The sequence below is a fragment of the Sarcophilus harrisii genome, chromosome 4 (assembly GCF_902635505.1).
Source record: "Sarcophilus harrisii chromosome 4, mSarHar1.11, whole genome shotgun sequence".
Lineage (NCBI taxonomy): Eukaryota > Metazoa > Chordata > Mammalia > Dasyuromorphia > Dasyuridae > Sarcophilus > Sarcophilus harrisii.
In genome coordinates this window covers 240,217,236-240,242,857 of record NC_045429.1, presented here as the reverse complement: position 1 = coordinate 240,242,857, position 25,622 = coordinate 240,217,236, and the positions used below count along the sequence as shown (strand labels likewise).

Sequence of the window (25,622 nt, the reverse complement as noted above, 5' to 3'; positions counted from 1 at the left end):
GTTAGAGGAGCCCTGTGTATCTGGGAAGCCACTACATTTGGTTTCAAGTGAGGAAGAGTAGAATTTTAAAATTGGAAAGCTATTCTTCATTTTATAGATGAGGAATCAAAGGAACAGGGAAGATAAACACATTTCCGAAGGTCACATACTTACTTACTCTTCATCATTGATGGGGAGTAGGTCTCCTAGCTACCAGCTCTACTATATTATTCTTTCTCTTAATGGACAGAGAGACCCAGTTGCCTTTTCTCCATTCCAAACTTAATTTAAGTCCCTCCTTTTTCTTCTTGTTTCATTTTTATCCTCTTTCAAGGTTATTAGCCTTTCTAACATCTTCTCTTTGGTCCAGGTCCAAAAAGAGAATGTTTAACACATTTTATTTTCCTTCTCTTTCTGTTTTCTTTTCATGGGTTGGCTATGAGGGTAATTTCTTGACTATCACTTAAATCCCCAGAGAAATCCTGTTAGTGTGCTTCCTGGACTTATTCAGTTGCTCTTAAAACATTAATCTCATGCTACTTTTTTTTCCCTGAGGCAATTGGGGTTAAGTGACTTGTCCAGGGCCACACACAACTAGGAAGTGTTAAGTGTCTCAGGGCAAATTTGAACTCAGGTCCTCCTGACTTCAGGGCTGGTGCTCTATCTACTGCTCCATCTAGCTGTCCCAATCTCATACTCTTTTCCTAACTTTTTTTTTTATCTCTTTTGAATTTTAAGTCCACTACACAGATGACTTTAACTTTGTTAAAGATGCCTTCTCTTTGTGTTCTTTATATTTGGATGGAAGGACTTGTAGTTGTAATGTATGAAGCATTATATTGTGGATCCTGTCTTTTAACCTTTTTTGTGTCATAGACACTTTAAGCAATCTGGTGAAGCCTTTGGATCTATTTTCATATAATTTTTTTAAAATATGTAATATTATACATTTGATTACAAAAATAATTATATTGAAATATAATTATTGAATTATTAAAAATACAAGTTCATGGACCTCAAATTAAGAATCTCTGCTATGGATCTTTAACTTGCTAAGTCAGAGACAAGATAGGGTACATTTATTTTTTATTCAGTAGGTGTTAGTGATTGGGAATTATGTTTTTTGCTGGCAAAATATAATGGAAGAAATTTCCTCCATCAATGTGCTTTTTTCATAATTGGCTATATCTCCAAGTTAAAGAATGATATTCACTATATTGCAGCAAAGATTTTCATTATTGTATGCAGTTTCAACCAGCAAATATAGGCAACCCTTGGTTGTCTATTCTAAATGGGAAAGACAGCACAGATTAATGAAATGCTCATAGAAACCAAGAACTTTAGTGCTGGCATTAGTTTCATCTTCCTCCCCTTCACAGTTTACAAGACCAATTTGAAATTCACCTCCTCTCTTTCCCCCGGATTTCTTTTGGTAAAAAGAAGCTGAGAAATGGCTAAGATCCTGAAAGGAGGAGCAGGGAAATAGATCCTCCATATATTAGGTAACCAGCCCTTGAGCTATTAAGAGTTGACTGTAGGAAAGTAGACAAATGCCTTAGACAGAATTTAATGATGACCAGAAGCTATGCTGCTTTTCTGCACCATTGTCAGCCGAATATTTATGAGCAAGAGAATTTCATATCAATATGTTAACTTTTGGGGAAGTAACTTGGAAATTTATTTTTATGCAGGGAGAATCAGGATTGCCTGGAGCTGCTGGTTTGCCTGGTCCTAAGGGGGACAAAGGGGAGCAGGTAAGATAACCAATCTAATGTCTATTAGAGAAAATGTTTAGTATGAATAAAAAATTGTACATATGTTTCTGTGCAATTCTGTTCTGGCCTTTTTTAGCTTGGTACATATCAAAGATGTGGGGCAAAACATGCATTTAATGAACAACATAAAAATACCAACAGCTGAAATCTGCAAGAACCCAGGAGGCTTGAAGCAATAGATTTTAATTGCCATGTTGAACTCATAGAGAAGCTGGCAAATATCAGGGATTTCAGCTTTAAAGAACTCCAAGCAAAATTGTGAATTAGGCAAAATTTATTTTTTATTGTTTCTCTCCTATGTTTCTTTTTCTTTTCTTCTGCCTTCTCCTCCTCCCTTTCTCTTCTTTCTTTTCTTCCTTCTCTTCCTCTTCCCTTCCTCTCCTTCCTACTATTGTTCTTCTTCCTACTTCTCCTCTTCTTTCTCCTCTTGTTGTTCCTCTTTGTTTATTTGTCACTGCTGATCTCTGTATCTGTTTGCCTAATCTTGTTACACTCTTCCTCAATGTCCCACTGCATTAAGTCTGGTTCTGTTTTACCAGGGTCCAGTCCCATAATGAACTTTGCTATGGTATCATGGTCTAGACCAGGAATTCTTCTGAAGCACAACACTCTGAAAAAGCCTATGGGTTTCTTTTCAGAATAATATTTTGAAATACATAAATTAAAATACATAGGATTACAAAAGAAGCCAGTTATATTTAAATACATTTATAGTTATAATATTTAAAAAAAAATTAATCCATAGATCCCTGAAATATGCTCATGGTTAGAAAAACCTGCTCTAGACCTTCTCTCTGTTCCCCTATTCATCATTCCAGTAAAAACCTACTCATCTGAAATTTAATTCTTTCAATGCTCTGCTCTCTGAGGACTAATAAAGATAAACTAATTTGTGCTATGGCAGTGACTAAGCAACATGTAGTATATTATACTTCTCAAGTAATAAAGTTGCATTTTAGCATGATCTTTCAGTGCCCTAATCTTAAGGAATAAATAATATTGGAAATTCAAGCAATATAACAAGTCATTGAATGAGTGAGACATTCACTGACATCCCTCAAATTGCATCATGAGGGTACCTGTGTGGCAAAATATAATACTAATGTTGATATAATTTAAGTGGCAATAATTATAAACTTTACATTTGAATAGTGACTTGTAGTTCAAAAAGCAATTTCACATGCTTTATCTCATTATAGTGGCTTCTTAAAACAATTCAGTGAAGTAGTCCATTTTACAAATGAGAAAACAGAGACCAAGAGATATTAAATACCTTCCTATAGCCATAAAAAACAGTGAAATTGGAATTTGAAATAAAACTTTAGCTCTTCCCACATCAAACTTTTTTAAATTGAAAAATAATTAATATCTGGGATCATGATTTTTAAGAGGACTTAAATTTGCTGCTAAGTATTAATTAAGAAAAGCATGTATTCACATACATACACCTCTTTGCAACACCTTTTTCAAAGATTTTCCCAAGTTTACCTTTTGTCCAAATATTGTTCTGTGCCAGAATTATGCAAGGCATTAGAGAGACAAATATAATAAGTGAAATAGTCCTTACCCTCAAGAATTTTGCAAAAAATCCCCTCCTTATCATTTTATGTGGTTTCCCCCAATGTCATGAAATGTGTCGCAGAATGGAACACATTGAGGAATACCAATTAAGAAGAACACTGATACATATAATACTCAACAACAGACATTTAAAAAATAGTTTACCTTTGGGTTTGTCTTGCATCAATGATCCTCATTTGCTTTCATAACTGATATTTTACAAATGATATTTCATTTGTATTAATATTCACATTTTCATTTTGCTAAGTATACAACAACAGAAGTATCCTTAAAGTGAGGAAAGTATGAAAACAGAATAGGACAATAAATTGGTTTTGGGTTATCCATCAACTGAAATATTGATAAGCTTTTTAGTAATATGCATATTAACATTTTTCTGATTTTGGGTTTTGTTTTCATATCACCTTAATTTCCAATTATGTTCTCTCCTCATGTCCTACCCAAGCAAATATCTCTTATAATAGATGTTTTTTTAAAAGAAAAGGAAAAAACCTTTCCAAAAAATTAATCAGAACTTATGTCTGACACTAGATGTGATGTTCTACACACATAATCTACCATTTCTGCAAGAAAAAGAAGGAAGTGAATTTTTTCATCTGTTTTCCAGGACCAAGCATGTTCATTATAGTAGTTGCTCAGCAGAAATTCAGGTTTTAAAAATATATAATCATGAAATGGAAAAAAGGGGAGGCACATTAACATTTTATGAAGCTAATTAGACATTGTGGCAAGTGAAAATGACTTCAGAATGAATGCTTGTGGTATGAGCTAACATTTTTGACCTCAAGGCAATGTAGAGCTGAGTTGAAAGATTTCCCTCACTAAGAGTTTCTAATAGCAATAAAATCACAGACCTGATTCCAAAAATAATACTCCAAGAAATACTTTTCAATGATTTCCATTCTACAAATGGTTTGATGCTAGTAAAGGCAGTCAAAATTAAAGTAGCCTGACTTAGGATCCATGTATAGTAATGGAAGATGCAGTAGACTTGGAGTCTAAAGGACAGTGTTCTAGGCATGGCATTTGACTTGACACTTAATATTCTGTCTTGCATGTAAAATAGGAATAATATTTTTACTACTTATCTCACAGTGTACTATACATCTATAAGAATAAACAAAATTAACTCATCAATATAACTAATATTTGCATAAGCTTATAAAGTACATGCCTCACAACTATACTGTGAGGTAAGTAGTAAAAATATTAAAGTTGTCTCTCTTAATGGCAGATGAGCTCCTGCAGAGCAGGGACTATTTCCTAGTCTTTATATCTCCAGGACTTAACACAGCTTAGTGAATAGAAGAAACTTAATAAATCCTTTTGATTGATTGTTATTAAAAGTAAATAATCTATCACTGATTTGATATTTTACTCAATGAAAATTTTGAGTCTTACTAAGTAGTACAGCTATTTATAGGCCTTTTCATAGAAAAGATCATTGTTGCAGCTGAATATTTTATATATGAACCATGTCTTGGAGATAGTCTTTTCTAGAGAATGAATATCAGCATACAAAATATTTCCTTTCCTTAGTGAGGAGGCAGTGTGACATAGAGAATGGAGTACTGCATTTGGAATCAGTAAGATGTGCTCAGTCCTCACTCACTAGCTATATGTGATAATGAAGAAGTCAGTTAACCTTTCCAATGAACCAATTCCAGTTAACCTTTCATCTGTAAATAAGTATAATACCTATAACGCTTATTTTATTGGGTTGTTGTGAGGCTCACCTTAGAGATGTGTTTAATGTTTACAAACTTTAAAATGACAATAAGCACAGATTATTATTATTATTATTAAATGAATTTAAAGAATACTTATAATAGTTATGGTTAATTAGTGATCACCCAGGATAAGTGGGCAGCATTTTTTCACTTATGCTTCTATAAGATTTGGATCACTACTTTTAGGTGGCAAGTAATGTTTTGGGGACCTGTTAATTTGGAGTAATGTGGAATTTGATAATAAAGGTTCAGGTCTCTTTCACAATGATATAAATTTCCCTTTCTTTTTTCCCCCACATGCCTACATAATGCCTGAAGACCTTCTGTCCTGACAATTCTTGTGTAAGTTGCCATCTACATAAACAGCTGATGGTTTCTATTTAAGCATTATTTTGATTTAATTGTATAAGCATTTATAATTATTAAAAAAACATTAAACAGACTAGTAAGGGAAACATTTTTTGCCCTCTCTTAGCTTATTTTTTGAGAAACTGAGACATTTTAGCTCATTCTAAGCATTATTTGACCTAGGAAGTCTTCCAAGAGGTACAAGGTAAACATTTTTCAATCCTAGTTCCAGAAGCAAATGAGTTTTATGCTCAAATCTTGTCTGTGACAATATTTTATGCTGCTACATGCTATGGTGTTGTTTTAAAAAAACAACCATCACATTATTTTTCTCATTTAAAATTTTATTCTATTATATCTTCATCATTTTAAATTTCATGTTGTGAACGTAAATATTACAATGTATCTGTTATGTCAAGGATGTGGGAAACCCATCCATTGATATATATCAAAACCCTTCCCTGTTCTCTCCTCTGATGTGATTCTGATGGATGTCCTCCCATAAATCCTTCCAAGCATATCTATCCAGTATTTCAGAAGTCTTTCTTTACAAAACAAAAAATCTTTCCATATCTCATGAATACTACCGCCATACTGTCTATCATGCCTCACTTTTCCCAACTCATTTTCTAATCACGTGGATTTGATGATGTCTTCTATACCACTTTTCATTCACTGATATTTTAAGTGTATCTTTCTATTTCTATTGTCCTTTATGAATGAATAAGTCAAAAATGTTTAAACTACAGTCACTGTCTTTTGTTGTTGCAGATTTGTTGTTTGTTTGTTCTTAGTCTTCCCATCCATTCTATATCACTCCATTAATGTGATCTGCATAATTATTCATTAATCATAATAACCTCTCATGGAAAAAGTTTGAATACTTGAATTTGAACATAGAATTATAATTGATGTTTTACTTCAGTGGTCTCTTGCCATGACCATTCTAGGAATGCCTCTTCTGTCAGACCAGAACTTACCATGATATGATTTGAAATAATAATTATATTTTTTTCTTCCATCTGACTAGGTTATTATAATTATTCTTAATCTATTCATTTCATTTGCTTAGCAATTTTAGTTTGCAATCAAATTACTTAGCAACAAAATTACTTTCTCAGTTCTATAAGATCTGTAATGTTATCCTGTCCCATTTCATAGTTAGAAGGTTCATTGGTTTTTGTAAAATAGTTCATTTTCATGGTTTTAGAACTTGAAGTTTTGATAGATCGGGTTCTATTGTTGTGGTAATTTTCTAGAAATGTGTTTTTTAGATCTTTCCCATTCATTTCTCTAATTTATAGTTACATAGTTCTTCTAAGACCCCTTTTATGATTGAAGCTGGAGTTGGGAAGATGATGATTTAATTGTTATATAGCCCATCTTTTCTAAAAAGCTAGAAGACAACAAAACATCACTATAAAATTATTGACATTGGGAATCTCTTATATATTTGAAGACTGGACAAGAGTCACTTTGAATCAAGTTCAAATAAGTTTAAACTAAGAAATAATTGATCTGTGAAGTACCATATTATCTTTCGCAAAAATATTTACAAAGCTTTAAAATTTCTCAATTTTAGGGTACAATTGGTAGCAAAGGAGAATATGGAGACCCTGGAATTCCTGGAGAAAAGGTAAGTTATTTTGGTATATAAATAGAAGCAAAATCATAATTAAGCATGATACAGTGATAAAACAAAAACAAAAACAAAAAATAACAATAATCAAGTAGCATTCAGGAGAACTGAGTTCAAGTCCTAGTCTTGTTGAGTAGGGCAAAATGTTGACATTGGGCAAATCACTTAATGTCTTGGATATTGTTTTACCTTTTATAAAATGACAGAGTATAGATGATCCTTAAGTATTTTAAAAATCCAGAATATAAATTGAAAGTCTTGTGGCAATTTTGTATAGAGTATATAAAATCTATAGAAAGGCTTCAAGCCTTAGCACATAATTAATGCTGCTTGATAAATGTTCTATCTGTCATTTATCTATCACCAATCTATTTATTGTTATGAAGTTCCTACAAAGTCTTGCTATTCCATATTCTTATGTTTGGGTTAAAAGCAAATTGATCTGTTCAGAATTTTGTCTTATTGTGACGTGTATATGAAACTAACCTTTAAACTCTAGTAGGCTAATGCGTTTTTAAAATTAGAAAATTATTATTCAACTTTGAGTAGAACAATATAAATTTATATAGAATGTTAGATATAGTGTTATATTGTAAACCAAACTGAATTTCTCTGGCCTTGTATGATTTGTTCAATTTGAAAAGAAATGAAACACTCTAATAACAAAACATAAGAAACAGAAAAAATAGTAAAAAATTGTTCTCACTTGAGGAAGTTATGGATATTTGGCTGAAACTGAAAGTTAAAATTTCTGAAATTGAGATAATGACTTTGTGCTAAGATGTGGAAAGGAAGGAAACAAGAATTTATTTATTTAATGCCTACTGTTTTCCAGGCACTGTTCTAAGCATTTTGAAAATATTGATTTTCTCAATAGGTAGGGGTATTACAATCTCCCTTTTTCAGTCAAGAAAACTAAGACAAAAATAAAATGATTTGTTGAGAATCACATAGCTAGCAAGTGTCTGAGATATCATTGAAAATAGGTTTTCTTCACCATAGGCCTAGTGCTTGATCCAACGAACCTCTAGTTGCCTCTAAATATGGAGATACACATTTTTTTTTAATTAAATAATCCCTGCCTCTCAAGGAGTTAACATTCATTTGGAGAAGATGTACACATGCACATAGCAGACATGTACATATATAAATACCTACAGAATAAACATGAGTTTAGTTTAATACAAGGTTGTTAGACAGGAAAGAAATCTGTAGTTAGGGGTGGGAGAATCAGAAAAGGCTTCCTGTTAAAGGTGATTTTTAAAGATATATCTTAAGAGAAGTGAGGGAGAGAGTCTATGAAACTTAGTTGAGGAGATAGTGCATCCCAGGCATGTAAAATAGCCACAGGAAAAGCAGAGAACACAGATGGAATGTGTTTTCAAGGAACAGAAAAAAAGAAGTGTGTCTAGACCATAATGTGGAGAAAGAGGAATAATCTTTAATGAGGTTGGAAATATAGGTTGGGTCCAAGTTGTTGAAGATTTTCAAAGATAAAAAAAGAGGATTTATAATTGATCTTGGAGACAATAAGGACAGAATAAAGTTTATTGGTTAGGAGAATGACAAGGTCAAATCCACACTTTAAAATAACAAGACAATTGAGGGGGAAATATATTGAAGAGAGGACAATTTTGAGGCAGAGAGACTAATTAGGAGGCCATGTAATAATTCAACTAAATCTAGACAGAAAATCTAGACAAAAGTGGTGACTATAAAAACAGATGAATATCAGATTGAAGAGATTTTGCATGAATAGATATGGCATATTTGATATATGGTTTATGAAAGAGTAAGGAGTTAAGAATAATAAAAAATTAAGAACTGAGAAGACTAGGCACATGTGATACCCTCAACAAAAATAAGAAAGTTCTCCAAACCAAAATGTTCTGGGGAAAAGAAAATGAATAATGTTTTGACATGGTCATTTTGAGGTATCTATAAGGCATCCATTTTGAAACACACAGGAAAGAGACTGTGTAAATGTATAAATCTGTGAATCATTTACCTAGAGATGATAATTAAAGCCAAGGTAGCTGATTAGGTTAGGAAGAATAGAGAGAGAAAATTCAGAACAGAACTCTGGGGCACACCCACAATAGAAGATATAATACATATGATGAGATCAGAAATGAAGCAAAAGAGATCAGAAAGAAGATTCAGAAAGGGTAGAAAGAGAACCAAGGAGAATTGGTCATGAAAACTCAGAAAAGGCAGATGCATGAGAGGAGAGGATACAGAAACACTGTCTAGGAAGTACTTCCTATAACTTAAAGTTCTCTATAAATGTTTGTAATGATGTGGAAAAAATTTGCTAATATAATAATATAAATTTAGAGATATAATATTATAGGATCTTAATCTGAATAAATAAAGTTTGTAGAGGAATTTCTTTTTAATACTGACATGAGTACACAGAATCCCAACTGAAAACCAAAGTGATTTAAGTTAATTAATTCAGCATGAATTACCATATTCTGATAATGCATATAAATTTTTGTCCATTCCCATGTTAAAATAGGATTATGGATTCATTTACATATTTGTATTGAGGATTTACCTAAATTTTCTATACTGGTGATTCTCTAGAAATTAATATCTAGTAACTTCTCTTTTATTGTTCTTTGAAACCTACCTAGGATAGAATTCTAGACAGGACAGGATAGCCCATAATTATATCAGAGCTTCCTACATGTAACTGTAGTTTCTTGTCTAAATGGAAAATTTCTTGAATGGGCAAGAAGCAACATATAGGTCTTCTAGAGGAAAAGGCTCTTTGGAATTAGGCTTTCTCTCAGTCAATTCTGTCTGTAGTTTGTTTTTTTTTTTTTTCTGCATGGGAAACTGCTGTGTCTAAATGGTGGTCGACAAAGCTTCCCCAGTTGCATTGTTTCTGCATCTTCTCCTCTCATGCCTCTGTCTTCACTGAGTTTTCCTTTCTACCCAGGAGAGAGAGATTTCCCATGCTCTGTATATGCTATAAGAAATGACAAAATGCTTAATTTTAAAGGAAAGTAGGAAGACTTCTACAAAATGATGCATAGTGAAGTAAGCAGAGCTAGAAGAGCAATACCTACAATAATAAGAACATTGTAGAGAAAAATAACTTTGAAAAACTTTAAAAATAAGAGCAGCTCAGTGCTAAGCTATGACTACCAAAGAATAAAAATGAAACATTCTACCTACTTCCTGGGAGGTAATAAATTTAAAATTTAGGAAAGCACACTCATATACACATGAAATTTTAGAACAGGGCTAATATAGGAATTTTATTATTGTTGTTGTACTAGAGTATATGTATTAAGGAATTTATGTATTGTTATGTATTAAGGGATTTTAAAAATGTTTGTTGCTTTCTAAAATAGTAATTTTCTCAATGGGGAATAGCAGAAAGGACATATTAATAAACATACTTATTGCCTGAAAATTATTTAAAAAACAGTAAAGATCACATTAAATAGGACAGAACCTGGTATAGTATGAAATGACCCTTCCCTTATTATTCCTTATCAAATCTCAGTGTTCACTGGTTTTGGTGTCTAGGGTCTCAAAGTGGTATTGAAAAGAGTAGGAGAGCAAAAGGGAAAAGGGAAAGAGAACAGATAAGGGAGGAAAGACCAATAATAGAGTCTATTGCTGCAGTAATGTATCAGATAGAATGCAGGTTCCTTGAAGGAAGGGAATAATTCAATTTTGTCATTTATTCCTAGGAGTACAGTATTTTTACTAGGGACTTAATAAATGCTTAACCAATGATTTTTTAGTTTGTTAATGATGATCTCTAGTTCTAACATTCATTGATTTTTCTGTTCTTCATTAGCTATATTGGAATTAAGTAATTGAAAAGGATCAGTCAGTCAATAAGTATTAATTATATGCCAACTTTGGAAAAAAAGATAAAAGGTATATTATGCTCTCAAGTTGCTCACAATCTAATGATGAGCTAATATTTGGTTTGTCCTATCTTGTATAATGTAGTTATCTTACTTCAGTCTCTAACTCCATTCTTCAAAGTGAGAAACAATAGTTAATAGAAAAGAAGATATTAATGCTAGCATACCTGAACTCAGGACAGAAAAAAATAAACCTGTAGGCAAGTGTTTCTCAAAGAGTATGCCAGGACACATAAGTATGTCCTGAATCTTGGATGCTCCATAGTGTATGAAATTTATACTTGTAAACTCATGTGATAGTCTCCTGAGTCTCTCAGACTGCACAGTGAGTGAAAAATTTTGAAAACCACAGTTATATATAAAGCCCCAAGGACTGAAACAACCTTTTTTCTGACTCAGAGGCTATCTATAGGCAACAGATTAAATCAGAGAGAAATAAAACTTCTGGATTGGTGATTGTGGGAATGGCCATTATTATCCTGCTGTTTCAGATTCCCTTGAAAGGAAGGGAATCAAAACTATGTCACACATAAAGATGTTTAGCCTGGAGAAGAACAGAGTAGTGAGAAGGGTGAAGATCAAACCAAATAAGGATCAGTAGAAAAAATGGAAAACACTGAGCCTGTGGAAGAGAAGGTTATTATTAGATATCTTTGCATATTTGACAGCCTGTGAACTAATGCTATTTTCTAGGTTCCTAGGATTTTTCTTCAAATGAAAAAGAATTGATCAAGTTATTTTCTCTTTTTCCTTTCTATATTTAGTGATAAAACGCCTCTTTAAATGAAAGATTTTGTAGGATATCAGCATCTATGCTAAGAAAGGAAAAACGTGCTGACAGTCATATATTCAAATGATATCATGAAGGATGTTCTTTGTAACTCACTGAGACCCCAGGAGAATTAAGGATAGGAGATGCTTCAGGTTTTGGAGTTTGTTTCTGAATATGGGCCTCCAGAATCTGTCATCTCCATTGTGACACGTGTGTTGGGTGTGTGGTAAGGCTGTTTTTGCAGAGGAGTGTAGCAACAATATATATCTTCCCAATTTTCCCTTTTTATCCAGAAAGGACTTATTTTTCATTCATATATTGTGTGTGTGTGTTTGTGTGTGCGATGTTTCATCTGCCTTCTTGAAGGCAGAAATTTAAGGGAAAATCAGAGCATTATCTGCTACCTCTGGTCCTATATCTATAGGATGCTTTGGGAACATTGAACACTGTAACTTGTTTAATAGGCAAAAGTTGGAGAAAAAGAAAAGAGTAGAAAGTATTATCCTATGGCTAATTTTGTACATCTCTTCTCATAGAGAGAGGCTTCTGTCACAACATCTTTGGCTTGACTTTGAATTATTAACCTAGAAATCTTCAGTGCCCTAGCACTTACACTTTCACTTTTGTGATCATCAGCTCAGGAGAGCTTTTATGTCAAAGCAAAAAATAAAATTGCTATTAAATTTGTACCTGGACTGAATTTCTAACTTAATTCTTGAACTAATTTCCAAACTCTAAAGCATGCTTGTTATTGATGCAATAATTAGGTTAATGTTCATCATGTCCTTTTGTTTAATACTTCATATATTTAGATATCTTGCATTTATGAAATGAGTCATTAGGCAATAATGGGGGAGGTGAAAAGATGTGTAAGGTTCTGGAGCTAGAAATTGCAAAAATATTTAGGTCTTGATATAACAAAAAACACTCTTCCATCCCTCCAAAAGCATTTAAGCTATCCAAAATTGAAACTCACTACTTTGGCTGACAATGAATTTTCTATCACTGTGGTTCTTTATGTAAAGACCATTTGTCAGGAATGGTGTAGAGGAGATTTATTCATATACATTCACTATTGTTTCTCTTCCTCCTATCCCTACTAATTTTATAGTTTTTTATATAGTTTTTTTATTTTTTTATATAGTTCTTGGAGGTTGGGAAAGTACTTTGCAAATACTATCTCATTTGATCCTCACAACAATCCTATGAAGTAGGTGCTATCTTCCCCAATTTGTAGATGAGGAACCTGAAGTTGAAAGAAGGTTAAAAAATTTGCTCAAGAGTTCATAACTAGTATGGTTTTGATGCAATATTCAAACTCAGGTCTATTTCACTCTTTCTAGTGCTCTGTCCACTAAAATACCCTGACTACATACACTCTAAACTCTTTTCCTATTCTTAGATCCCCTGGGGGAAGCATAAGTAAGACATGGATAAACTGGAGTGAATCCAGAGAAGGATGGTCAGGATGAGGAAAGACCTCAAATTATACTGTCATATGAATATTAGTCAAGACAACAAGCATGTATTAAGTATTTACTATGTACCAGGCTCTGTGGTTGTGAATACAAATAGAACTAAAAAGAAAGACAGCCCCTCTCTGCAAGGGGCTTATATTCTAGTGGGAGAAGAGAATACATAAAAAAGAAGCTGAAAAATAAGGGGAGGGAGGAGTCTAAAGAGGAATGAAGAAGCAAATATAGCTGGATTAAGTTTTTCCTTAAAATGGAAGTTATGGGAGGAATTGGCCAATCAGAAGAAGGAATGCAAGGATGCATCTCAAGGGTGGAAGATTTCTGGACCATAGTGGTGAAAACATTTGTTAGGGTGAGGTGCTTACTTGCTGAGAGTTTCAGTTTGTAGACCCTTTAATCCTATGTGTCCAGAAGAGTCTTAAACGCATTTGAGAAGTTCAAGGAACTGGGGGTGCTTAGCCTGAAGAAGAGAAAACTTAATGGGGATATGAAGACTGAATTCATTTCTTTGAAGGAGTGTTTTGTGGAGATGTTATTAGGTTTCTTCTTAGTCTTGGAGGGCAGAACAGGAATTGACAAGAAAAGCAGATTTGGACAAGTGGAAAGGAAAAACTTGCTAACTTTTGGAGACATCCAAAATTGTCAGGTATTGCATTCTCTTTCACTAGAGGTCTTCATAGTAAGATTACATGATTATTAAATGATAAGAATGGGAAGCCTCCCAGTTCCAAACTATTACATAATGGTTTGTGTGATACTAAGCAGGGATTGAACAAAGGGAGAGATGAGAGTTCTAGAATGTCATGGGGTAAAGATCTGGGCATAAATTCTGAGATGAGTGGGATCTGAGAAGGTTACATAAGGAATAGAGAGATGAGATAAGAAGGGGGAAATTTTTGAAGCAAAGTAGTAATTGTATATGGGACAGGTAGCAATCAGTCCCCTTCCTTTCTTTTCCCATTTCTTCTTTATTTTCACAGGATCATAGATATAGAGCTGAAAGGAAATTTAAAGGGCATCTAAAGCAATCTTCTCATTTTACAGATAAAGACAATGAAAGCAAAGCAGAGTAAATGATTTACCCAAATCACTTCATATCTTCCTGCTGAGCACACGGGGATTTTCCTACAAGTGCCAGCCCTTTAAGCATATTTCTGGATCCTATGTCAGTTACCTAGATATTCCCTTTATTTCTTTTCAAGGAACCCAGAGGTTGGTCTAGTTGACTGCTTTTTTCATCGCCACCAAGCCACTACTACCAAACAAAATTCCTTTCTTGCCCTGACTTGCAAAAAAGAGACCCTATTCTATTGCTTCTTTCGAGATTTTTCAGGTTGTTTGTTGTTGATGTTGCTGTTTGCTTTGGTTTTGTTTGGTTTTATTTGTACCATTAGCAACAAAGAGGAAACAGCCAGGGAAATGAAAATGAAAGCAAGAGGAAAGTTAAGAGTTTTAAAAAGTGTGTAATAAACATTTTTTTCAAGTATTGATTAGAATGAAAATACATTTAGGTTCTGATTTTTTATTATAGTCTTCAATCTTGTTCTTTTCCTGCAAATTCTCTTAATTTTCTAGGATTTATTCTTGTTCTACATCAGGAATTCTGGAACCCAAATGCTTGTATTTGTAAGTATTTATAAAACCCTGCTAAAAAATCTCATGATATGTTAGAAATATGAGTGAAGGACTCAGAAAGAATTATCAGATATTTGACAGTAACTGACCTTATAATAGATTTATCATTGCTGAGAAAATAATATGCATTGGTCAACATCTATTGGTTCAAATATCATCCCAAAGTAGATATCCCAGGTCTATAAATTCAGCTCCAATTTCTCTCCTCAGGTCCAGTCTCATAGAACCTTATATGCAATATAAAATAGGTTATTACAAAGCCATTATCTTGAGGGATTTTAATAAATTAGTAGGAAAAAAAGAAGAGTAAGTTGTTTTATAGCTTTTGAAGACACTAGAAAAGCTAGTTCAGAAAATACTGCCTTGAAGTGAATCAAACTTCCAGATTTAAATTTTCTGGGCTAATTTCAAAAATTTATATGAATCAAATGAGGCATTCCTAATGGTGCATTTTCTTTTGAAAGTGTTCCATACAGAAATGTTACATGTCTCTTTACCACTTCTTTCTAATTATTGTATGAAAGCAGAGGTAACTCAATTTTTTTATTTTGTAACTCACTTTTGAAAGATGTCAAACACTACTAAAATATAAGTGACATATATGTGCATACAAAAAACAATTATAATATTAGCAAACAAGAGTCCTCTCACCTGTTATAGCCAATGCAGATCAGAAGTATCTCTGACTTAATAATTATTATGGACTTTCTTGAGATATATAGAGGTGAAAATGACTTGATATGGCTCCTATGGTATTAGAGAGGGAGGTTTTGAATCCAGATCTCTTCAAATTTAGCGTCAGCACTTAATCTACTACTCAAAGACCTTGTATGAGTAACTTAGATCTTGGATAATCATTTTGCTACTCCCCCCACAATACTTCCTTGAAATAAAATGAAATTATTACAATATTATTGTTAAAAACTGAGGCACAGAACATGTACCATGCCTTTGATCACAAATAGCAGTGTAACTTAAAATTCAATTGTCTTGTGTTCCCTCTTTACTAGATTTAACATAGTGAAACACTCAGGAATAATAGAAATGTCATCTGTTTATTCACCTCTATTTAACTCTGGAGCCTAAATTAGAAATAACAAAAGAATAAAGACATTCAGAATGAAAATAAAAGTACAATTAACATCAATAATGTTTTATCTTTCATTAAATCAATGACCTAAAGTTAGTTGTAAAATATTTTAACCAAATGAAGACTTATCCAGCTTTTGTTGTTTTAAAAGTATTGATACATTTGGGAAATGTCTCTGACTGAACTGCAGTGTTTCTGCAACATAGAGAAGCAATGTGGTATAGGATTAGAATATTAGACTTGGTACCTGGAATACCTGGATTTAAATTCTGCCTCTAATACTAAGCATTTGGTTATGGGTAAATCAGAGGCTATTTCCTCATCTGTACTTGAAGGTGATGATAATATTTCTCTTACAAAGTTGTTGTAAGGTTATAATAAAATAACATTTGTTAAGTGCCACATAAATGTCACTTGTCATTTTTATTACACTCAAAAATATTGCACATTTATTTTCCCTAAGAAATGTTCTCTGGTTAGGAAAATCATGGATGACTTAAAATGCAGTTCTATCAATGCTTTAATAGAATGTAGCACTGACAAGTCTCTTTGGATTAATGCTACTTGTGTAAGCCTTTAAGATTATGTATTCTTCATCTTCTTAAATCCTGAGGCTGGTGTCAAGTTATATAGAAAGTAACCATCAGAGATTAACTTTAATTCTAATCCTAAATACTATATAATCCTTTTCTTCTCCTCACAGAATTAGACGACTCTAATGGTCATATTAGAAGAGAAAAAATGGTAAATCGTCCAAAAGTACATGTATAATACTTATAAAACAAAAATCCTGTGTTTTCAAAATAGAATTCTTTGAAGATTTATAAATTATGAAATAATAATATTGTCCTGTATCAATGGAATTTAATGTAAAACCAGTACAAAAGTATGAAAGAGCAATTAGAAATTGTATAGTAGCTATGGCCTGTATTTCTAATTAGTGTGATACTGTGATAATTTAAGGAATTAGCAAGTAAATCCTATTGTACTTAAAACATACTTGTATTCTGAATTTCTGCCAGGCAGTAGTTACTTAGTACATTATCTAATGTTATTGTGCCAAGGAAAGTACTAGTTTAGAAATGGAATTTTTTTTTCCTGAGCCTCAGAGGAAAAAATGGTAGAATAATGAAATGTACTATTTTAATTAAATGAATTTACAGAAAGTGTGTCATAGACTTTGAGGAAGAAATAAGATTTCCAACTAGAAAGTAAGGCTCCTTTGTAATTATTTTAACTGAATACAAATTAAGACAATTAAAATATCTATAGTTTCAGATTCACAGAAAAAAAAAATCTTCTTTAAAGAGAGTTCAGCAAGGAGAAGCTTGAAAGTGTTCCATACAGAAATGTTACTTGTCTCTTTACCACTTCTTTCTAATTATTGTATGAAAGTAGAGGTTGCTACTAGCTGCTTGCTAGATCTATGTAAATTTTTGCCATGGTTTCATATAATAAAAACTATTCAAGCTAGCAGCTTCTATTAGTTAATTTGTAACTTCTGATTAAGCTAAACTGGACAGAGGCTGCTGTCAGTCAAATAAGAAAATTGTATGGCTCGTTTTCCAGGAGAAAAATAACAAAATGGCCAAGTTACAGAAATGTGTACACACACACACACACAAAAAAAAAAAAAACACACACAAACTATATATAAGTAAAGTGAGGCAAGTATCAGGATACTATAAATATTCTCTCGATTTTTCAAGTTAAAATATTCATACAAACTATTCAAAGATACTTGCTTCACTTTTCTACATTAGCCTGAGTCAATGACAAAGTCATTGCTATTTTATGAGAAGTTTTAAACATGAAATTGTTTGTCTGGTATAGTAGTCAATAACCTAGTAATGAATACAAAGAGTAAATATGAAAAAAAATTTTAATGAATACTTGATAAATTTGTGCTAAAACAAATGTCCTATATACTATTCCAATCAGAATATGTTTTGTTAGTCTTGCAAAATAGACTAGGCTTAGTCTACAATATAATTTTTTTGATATTAATAATAGTTAAGAAGAATACTTAATATGTTCCAGGTACTGTGCTAAATAATTTATAATTATTATCTCATTTGATCCTCATCATTCCAGTACCTGGGATGGAGGTATTATTATCTCCATTTCATATATAGGGAAACTGAGGCAGAAAGAGATTAAATGATTTCCTGCAGGTCACACAGGTTACTCACAAGTAAGTAACCAAGTTCTTCATGACTCTAGACTTGGTACTCAACTATACACATAGTCACTCATCTCATTCTTAAATTGTTAGGTGTTCCTATTTCAATTTATATAATGTTTTATATTTATTGAGCTATTGAATTATAAATCATGATTACTATCAATCATATATAAAATGTGCCCCCATATCATCTCAACATTTTAAATATAAAATGAAAAATTCCTTTAAAAATGTAATATTTGCTGCATTATGATAATGACTGTTTTTAAAGCAATAAGGACTTGATGTCTCATAATTCTGAATTTAAAAAAAAAATATCTGTGATTTCAGTGGTAGAGGGAACAGCTAATGAGGAATCTTCTTTTACTAGTGAAAATGACTCCTAGTCTGTAATTTATGATCTTAGAGAATAACCTAGGGGAATTAAGTGTTTATAGTCAATATGTTACTTGGACCTAGAAATAGGATTTGAACCCAGATTGTCTTTATTCTGAGGTCAACTCTCTAATCCTTACACCACACTACCTTTCCTCTTTGATAAGGGAATATATTTTAAAAATCACCAACATTCTAAAGCATCAAATATGAAAGCTTGTAAACTAGGCTTAATATTCTGTTAAAATTGATATTTTCAATATTTTCAAAATTTGTCAGAATGGTGGTATATATCAAATGACTCAAGAACATGACTTTATACAAACAAAGAACAGGAAGAATATTATACTTTATTCAAAATTCTGAATTATTGAGAAATTATTGCTTTGAAATCTTACTTTGGGAAACTGATGTGATTTGCTTCAGACTATTAAACTAGGAATTAAAAAGAGCCATTAAATAATTTTTCTCAGACTCATTGAAAGTTAAGAAACTGATGATTGCAAGCCTCGCAGATTGAATATAAATTAACATGGGTTATATCAATTCATTTACTATAATTGAAAGTTCAACATGTCTAAGACATAAGGCCTGGGTTCAAATCCTTCCTTTAGCCTTATTATCTGTATGATCTTGGACAACTTCCTTGGGTCTCAGTTTCCTCGTCTGTAAAATGAGAGTTTTGGATGAAATAGCCTCAGAGAGTCCCTCCACATTTACTTCTATCATCAGGCATTCAGGTTCCCATTGAAAAAGTAATTAGAATGAGATCTAACTATATTTCTTTTGCATATGTTCATAATTACTCATGTGTATGTTTTGTTTAAAAGATAATAAAATAATAAAAAGTAAGCACATCAGTCCCCAGTATAATGCCTTGCTTGTAGGAGATAGTTAACAAATGCTTATTAAATCAATGGCAATTTATATATTTCATGTCAGCTAAAAACCTATGGGATCATTTTAAGTTGGGCATTTCAGTAATCCAAAATGCAAATTAGCATAACCCAGGTCAAAATAACTGGGTCTTTGGGAAAGTTAGGTCCATCCTTTAAAGACAATTCATCTTAGTATGTTAACAGTAAATACTTCATTAATATTTGATTCAGAATTAAATATACTTTGTTGATTCATAAAATACCCACACTGTATTATCTAGAAAATAAAGTCAGAAATTAACTTGTCTATCCCTTTTTCTCAAAATGGAATTGAACCTAAACCTAAAAATCTGAGCTTCAAATTCCTCCATCAGAAACTCATTTATCATTTATATTTTTAGGAATGTTTTCCCTGTATATGAGTCATTTAGTATATCAGTCTGAAGTCAAACTGGCATCATCACTTTACAAATAAAGACACTGAGCTTCTACAGGGCAAGGACCAGGTGCAGGAGGGCACTTAAGGAATAACATTTGGTGAGAGGTGCCAAATTACAAGTCTTAAAATAAAGAGACCAACTGTCTTCAATATCTAGGTGCATTATACAATGGACCTTGCTTTCATATGGTCAAAACTAGCAAACTTTTGGTCATTCATAAAGTCTGGTGACCAAATCCAAAAGACCTATTAGTTTTCTATAATAGTTTTTATATTTCTTTGAGAAGTGCTCAAGCAGTGACCTTAGAGTTCCTATTTTTCCAAAGAAGAAATTTTATAAGGGACTCCAAGCTTTAGGAAATAAAGGCAGATGCTATTAAACTTTATGAAGGCAGCATGATGGACTGGTAGCTGCAGTAAATTATAATACACCACTTGATAGCTTTGGTTCAGGTGTAACATAATGCCCTAGAAGACTCAGAAGCATATAAGTAGCCAATGAAGGATCTGGGGAATTCTTTTAAAATTTTATTTGCCCTTCCAGCTATATTATCAATAAGAACTGTCCCACTGAATTTTTTCATTGAAATAAAGACTATAACATTTTTTGGGGAAATGGATGAGAGACAGAAGTGACTAAAAATAACTAGTTTAATGTTTTATTAGTTTTGCATTCCATATTTCCAACTCTAGCAGTCATCTTTGAATACTGCTCCAATCATAGGATATTATCTCTCCAATAATCTATTGAGCTTTTAAAATCAAGATTGAGCTTCAACTTTTCAGAAATTTTCTCTCAGACAGAGTGCACATTTTGTCTCGGCTTCTGTTCTTCATAAAGTCAACAATGGAAAATAAATGTAATATCTCCCTGAAAGAGATTTAAAATGTCCAGCACTCAAAGCCATAAAAGGGTGGAAAATGACCAGGTAGAAAACTATTTTATCTGTCTTGTGTTTGTCACATGTCTGCATGTTTGCCCCATGAATTATCAGCTAATAACGTCTGGTTTAATATGGCTCTTGCCTTATCTAACTGTCTCATCCGTATTTTTGCACTGATGCTTCATAAAGCTGAAATAAACAGAAACTTGATAAGGGCAGAAGGTAATAAGAGGACCGGAAAAAGGAAAATTCCTGCTAACTCTGCAACTTATTCCATTTCTCTAATGACTTCTTATTTCCTTCTAATTCCTCTCACTTGCACCCAAGGAGAGGTGTTGGCAGACCATACAACAGATGGATAAGAAATGGCCCACATGTGTTGGGTCTAACACATAGATATTGAATTTTTGCTAGTCACATTTTGAGAATTTGATTTGCTTGTGCTCCAGATTTGAGTTCTTTACTCACTTCAATAGCATCCAGTTTCTAAATATTAGATATTATTATAAAAGAAAAAAATCACATCTCTTTGCTCCTCCATTGAATTAATGGATAATTATTTGATTGAGGATAGAAATCAAAAGAGACTTAAAACCCAATGACATGTTATGTTTAGGATGGACTATTTCTACAATGCTTTGTTAAACTACCTTTAGCAATTAAAGAATAGGGAGAAAACTTGTGAAACCAGAGGTTTCATCAGATAAAAGTAATTCACCCTAGTTATGCCTGATGAAGAGGATTCATCTTTATATTAGTAATAGAAAAAGAACAGGTCTGTTCTGTAACCCTATTGAAAATAAGCTCATTTTTGTTGTAGAATTATATGTTTCTATGATATCCTGATGAGTGTCTGTGCTTAATTAGGAAATGTACTTTTAAGGAAGTGGGAGCTGAATTAGATTAGTCAAGTCAACAAACATTTTTTAATCACTTCTGCTAAACACTCAGCCAAATACAGGAGAATATAAAGAAACTTTGCTTTCTAGGGACTTATATTAAATGATTTGCCCAGGGTCACACAGCTAGTAAATGTTGCATGTCTAAGGTTGGATTTAAACTCAGGTCTTTTGGCTGGTGCTCTAGCCACTGCACCATTTAGTTGCCCCAAGGAACTTACATTCTAATGAGGAAGACTACATGCAATCAATTGTGTAGTTGCAAACTATAAACATAGTAAATGCACATATTTTCAGAGGGACTAAACCAATAGTCACTTGTTGGATTAGTGAAATGTGTTGGAGCCTCTGCAGGAACTATAGAGACTTTGTGGAGTCGGGCTTCCAGTCCGAGTGAACCTTGGCTGATTAGGAATGCCATGCCTAGCTATGCTCCTGAGATAGGATCCTGAGCAAGAAAAAATCCAGCAGTCAGTGAGTACAAAAGCAATGGGGCAGAGACACTGCTGCTGGCTCTGGGCACTTGCAGGAAGATAGAGTTCTTGATTTGGGGTTCCTGGTCAGAGTGGAGAGCTAAAGGGAAGTTTGAGCCACCATCCCTCCATCCCACAATTCGATTGCTTACACTAATACCGCTTATTAAAGTAAAAATAGCTTCTACCCCAAAAAGTGAAGTGAAATTACTCCCTGCCCAGAGAGAATTTATAGAAAAACTCAAAAAAGAATTTGATAATCAAATGAGATACTGAGGAAAAACCAAAAAAAAATTAAAATTAAAATCACCCAAGAAACACAAGAAGATTATGGGAAAAAAGTTAACCAACTAGAAGAGAAGGTGCAGAGTCTCAAAGATGAAATTAATTCTTTGAAAATTAGAATTGAGCAAGGGGAAGCTGATAAAGTTATGAGAGACCAAGAAATAACAAAACAGATTATAAAGACTAAGAAAATAGAATAGAATGTGAAAAATCTTATTGTGATACCAGAGAAACTGAGGCAAGTCGAGATTGGTTTTTAATTTTTAATGTGTAAAGTTTAAACTACTAACCAAATGGAACTCTTGTCAAAAGCATTTGGTACAGATGAACAAAGACAGAGAGGATATATAGGGTTTTAATTAACTAAGTTTGCAAACAGAATACATAACCTGAGTATATAATTTTATAAGGGAAACAAAGACAAATAAGAGAGGGAAGGATACTGGGAGAATCGACAAGCCATAATTTCAGAAAAGGATCATAACAATTCTGACAGGATAGGAGTCAAGATCAGAAGGTCGAGGACAGGAAACAGCGAAGTGTGGGACAATACTCAAAAGGAGGGGGAATTATCCTAGCAAGGATCCAGATAATGTATCTGAAGTTTATGACACAATGGTATGTAAAGGGAGTTAGAGCTTCAAGGTTTTTCCTGGACTCTTTTTTTTTAAACTCAGTTTTCCAGTCCTAATGGCAAGGAAATGGTGGGGGTGTTATGGCTTATTATCCAAGATTCAACATTATAAGAAAAATAACAAATATGGAGAACAGATCAAAAAGATAAAATATAAGAATAATTGGACTGCCAGAAAGTTGTAGCCAAAAAGAGAACCTTGACACAATAATGCAGGAAACAATCCAAGAAAATTATCTTGGAGTGATATGGGTGGGATGAGGGGAAAGTAGAAATAGAAAAAGTCCACCACCTCAAAGAGATCCTTTATACAAAACATATAGAAATATTATTGCCAAATTTTGAAACCCCCAAATCAAAGAGAAAATTTTGCAAGAAAGAAGAAAAAACCAGTTCAAATATACCAGAGCTATAATTAGAATTTTACAAGATTTATCAGCTGACACCATAAAAGATGGCAGGTGCTGGAATCATATCTACCAACAATCCAAAGAACTAGGCCTATGGCCAAAAATATCATATCTATCAAAATTATTTATAATTTTGAATAAGAAAAAAATGGGCAGTCAATGAACTTGCAGATTTTCAGGACTTTCTATCAACTAAACCTGAATTTAACAGAAAATTTAACATATAAAAGCCAATATCAAAAATCAGTGTTAAGTAATTCAACAAGGGCAAACTGTTTAAACATGGATAAATTGTTTATTTTTTTACATGGAAACTGTATATCATATGTTTAAGATTTACATCAACAATAGGGTAGCTTAATAGCACTCATGTTATACAAATGAGGTACAGAGAAAGAATAGACACAGAGGCATTAGAGTGGGGAGGAGGGCTTGTAGTTCAGAAAATCTGTTCACATTGGGAATGGGATAAACAAGCAACACTACATATATATATATATATATATATATATATATATATATATATATATATATTATTAAGGGTATAGCACCCTTCAAAATCTATTAGAAAATAATGGGGAAGGGAAAGGAGGGTAGGGAAGCAAAGAGTGAGGTAAGAAGACAAAGGAAGAATCCATAGGTAGGGGAGATCAAGTAATAGCAAGGCAACTTATGGAGTAGAATTTAAATAAATAATCAGTAGAGATAGGAAAGACATGTGTATGTGTGTGGCGCGTGTGGTTTTGTGTATGTTTATATGTGTGTGCATGTATGTAATCTACATATGTATACATATCTTTTCTTAACTGTAGCTTGCTTAGGGTGGTAGTAGGAAGCACAAAAGGGAGGAAAATAATAACATGAATAAGCTGTGCAGCAGAGAACTAAAGAACAATTTACATGGAAGTAAAGAAAAAAGGGACATTCATGAATATAATTTCTACTATTACTAATTTATATATGTTTTCTTGATCTGATAATGTGTTGTTATATATTTTGAATCCTCCCTGATGTTCTGCTAGGTACATGGCAATGTTCTCTGTTGTTTTGCTTTATTTTGTTTTGCATGTCTTTTCTTTTTTTCAAATAAAATAAATTAAAAGAAAAAGAAAAAAGGATAGTTGTTAAATCTTAAATTTAGTTTTAGAAAACATACTTCACAAGTACAAGATAGGGGATCCATGGTTAGATAGCAATTCATCTGAAAAAGATCTGTCTACAACATTAATATATGAGTCAATTGATTTGGCAAACGAATAATAATGTTGAGAGGAATAATTTGCAGGAATAAAATGAAAGTCCTTTTCCACTCTGCAATGGTGGTATGTTGGATTCCAAGAAAGCATGTTAATAAGATGATGATTATTTACAGAATAGCAGCCAGGTTGAGGAAGCACCCTGACCACATCATATAAAGATCAATTGAAGAAATTTGAAATGGTAAGCTTAGAGAAGACTCCACAGAGCTATGGTAACTATCTTCTGGTATTTTAAAGTTTGTCTTGAGAAGGAGGAACTATTTTGTTTCTTTTTGTTTTTTAATATTACCAGAAGGTAGAAAAAGAGGAATAAAAGAAGTTGCAAAGAGAAAAATAGGCTTGATATCAGGAAAAACTTACTGTCAATTAGAACTGTCCTGAAATGTTATGGGTTGTTTCAGGAGGTTAGTAGATTTTCTCATGGAGGTTTCCAATCTCAAGATGGGTTGTTGGGAATGTTGTATTAGTGATTCTTTTTTAAGTATGGATTGAATTAGATAGCTGTTGGAAATCCCTTCCAAATTTAAATTTTTGTGATTCTATAAATGTTTTTCAGTCTAGTATTTACCACTGTAAACTTTGTTTTTTTGAATGAAACATATAATAGAAGGAAATGTGCATATTATTTAAAGTTACTTCTTATTTTTTATGAAGGGGTTATACTATTCCTTATTTTCAAGCAAGCATATATTTTCATATCTCTCAAGTATTATTGAAAACCCCAATAGCTTTTGTTTATGTGGATTATATCTATCAGTTTATCACATCATAAATGAAAATGAATAGTTTTTTAAAATTATTAATTCATTAAACTAACATTAAAAACAGTGTATGTTAACATAGATACATAATTTATGAAAAGCAACTATATTTTTTTATAAAAAATAATGAGAATAGTGGCATTGTTTTACACATAGTTTTTGCAAATCTCCTTAAAATCTGACCTAATAGAAAACACATGGATTCTCACATCTGGTTTTACTT

The 25,622-nt window shown here is 32.6% G+C and overlaps 1 protein-coding gene across 1 annotated transcript in view; it reads left to right on the top strand.

Annotated features, from left to right (window-relative positions):
• Positions 1 to 25,622, top strand: part of LOC116423604 (collagen alpha-1(XIX) chain-like) — a 147,546-nt gene that overhangs the window by 76,260 nt on the left and 45,664 nt on the right. Inside the window, exons 9-11 of the mRNA XM_031968611.1 lie at positions 1,671 to 1,733; positions 5,384 to 5,407; positions 6,996 to 7,049. Of these exons, the coding sequence (XP_031824471.1) occupies positions 1,671 to 1,733; positions 5,384 to 5,407; positions 6,996 to 7,049 (141 nt within the window). The remainder of the gene's footprint in view (positions 1 to 1,670; positions 1,734 to 5,383; positions 5,408 to 6,995; positions 7,050 to 25,622) is intronic.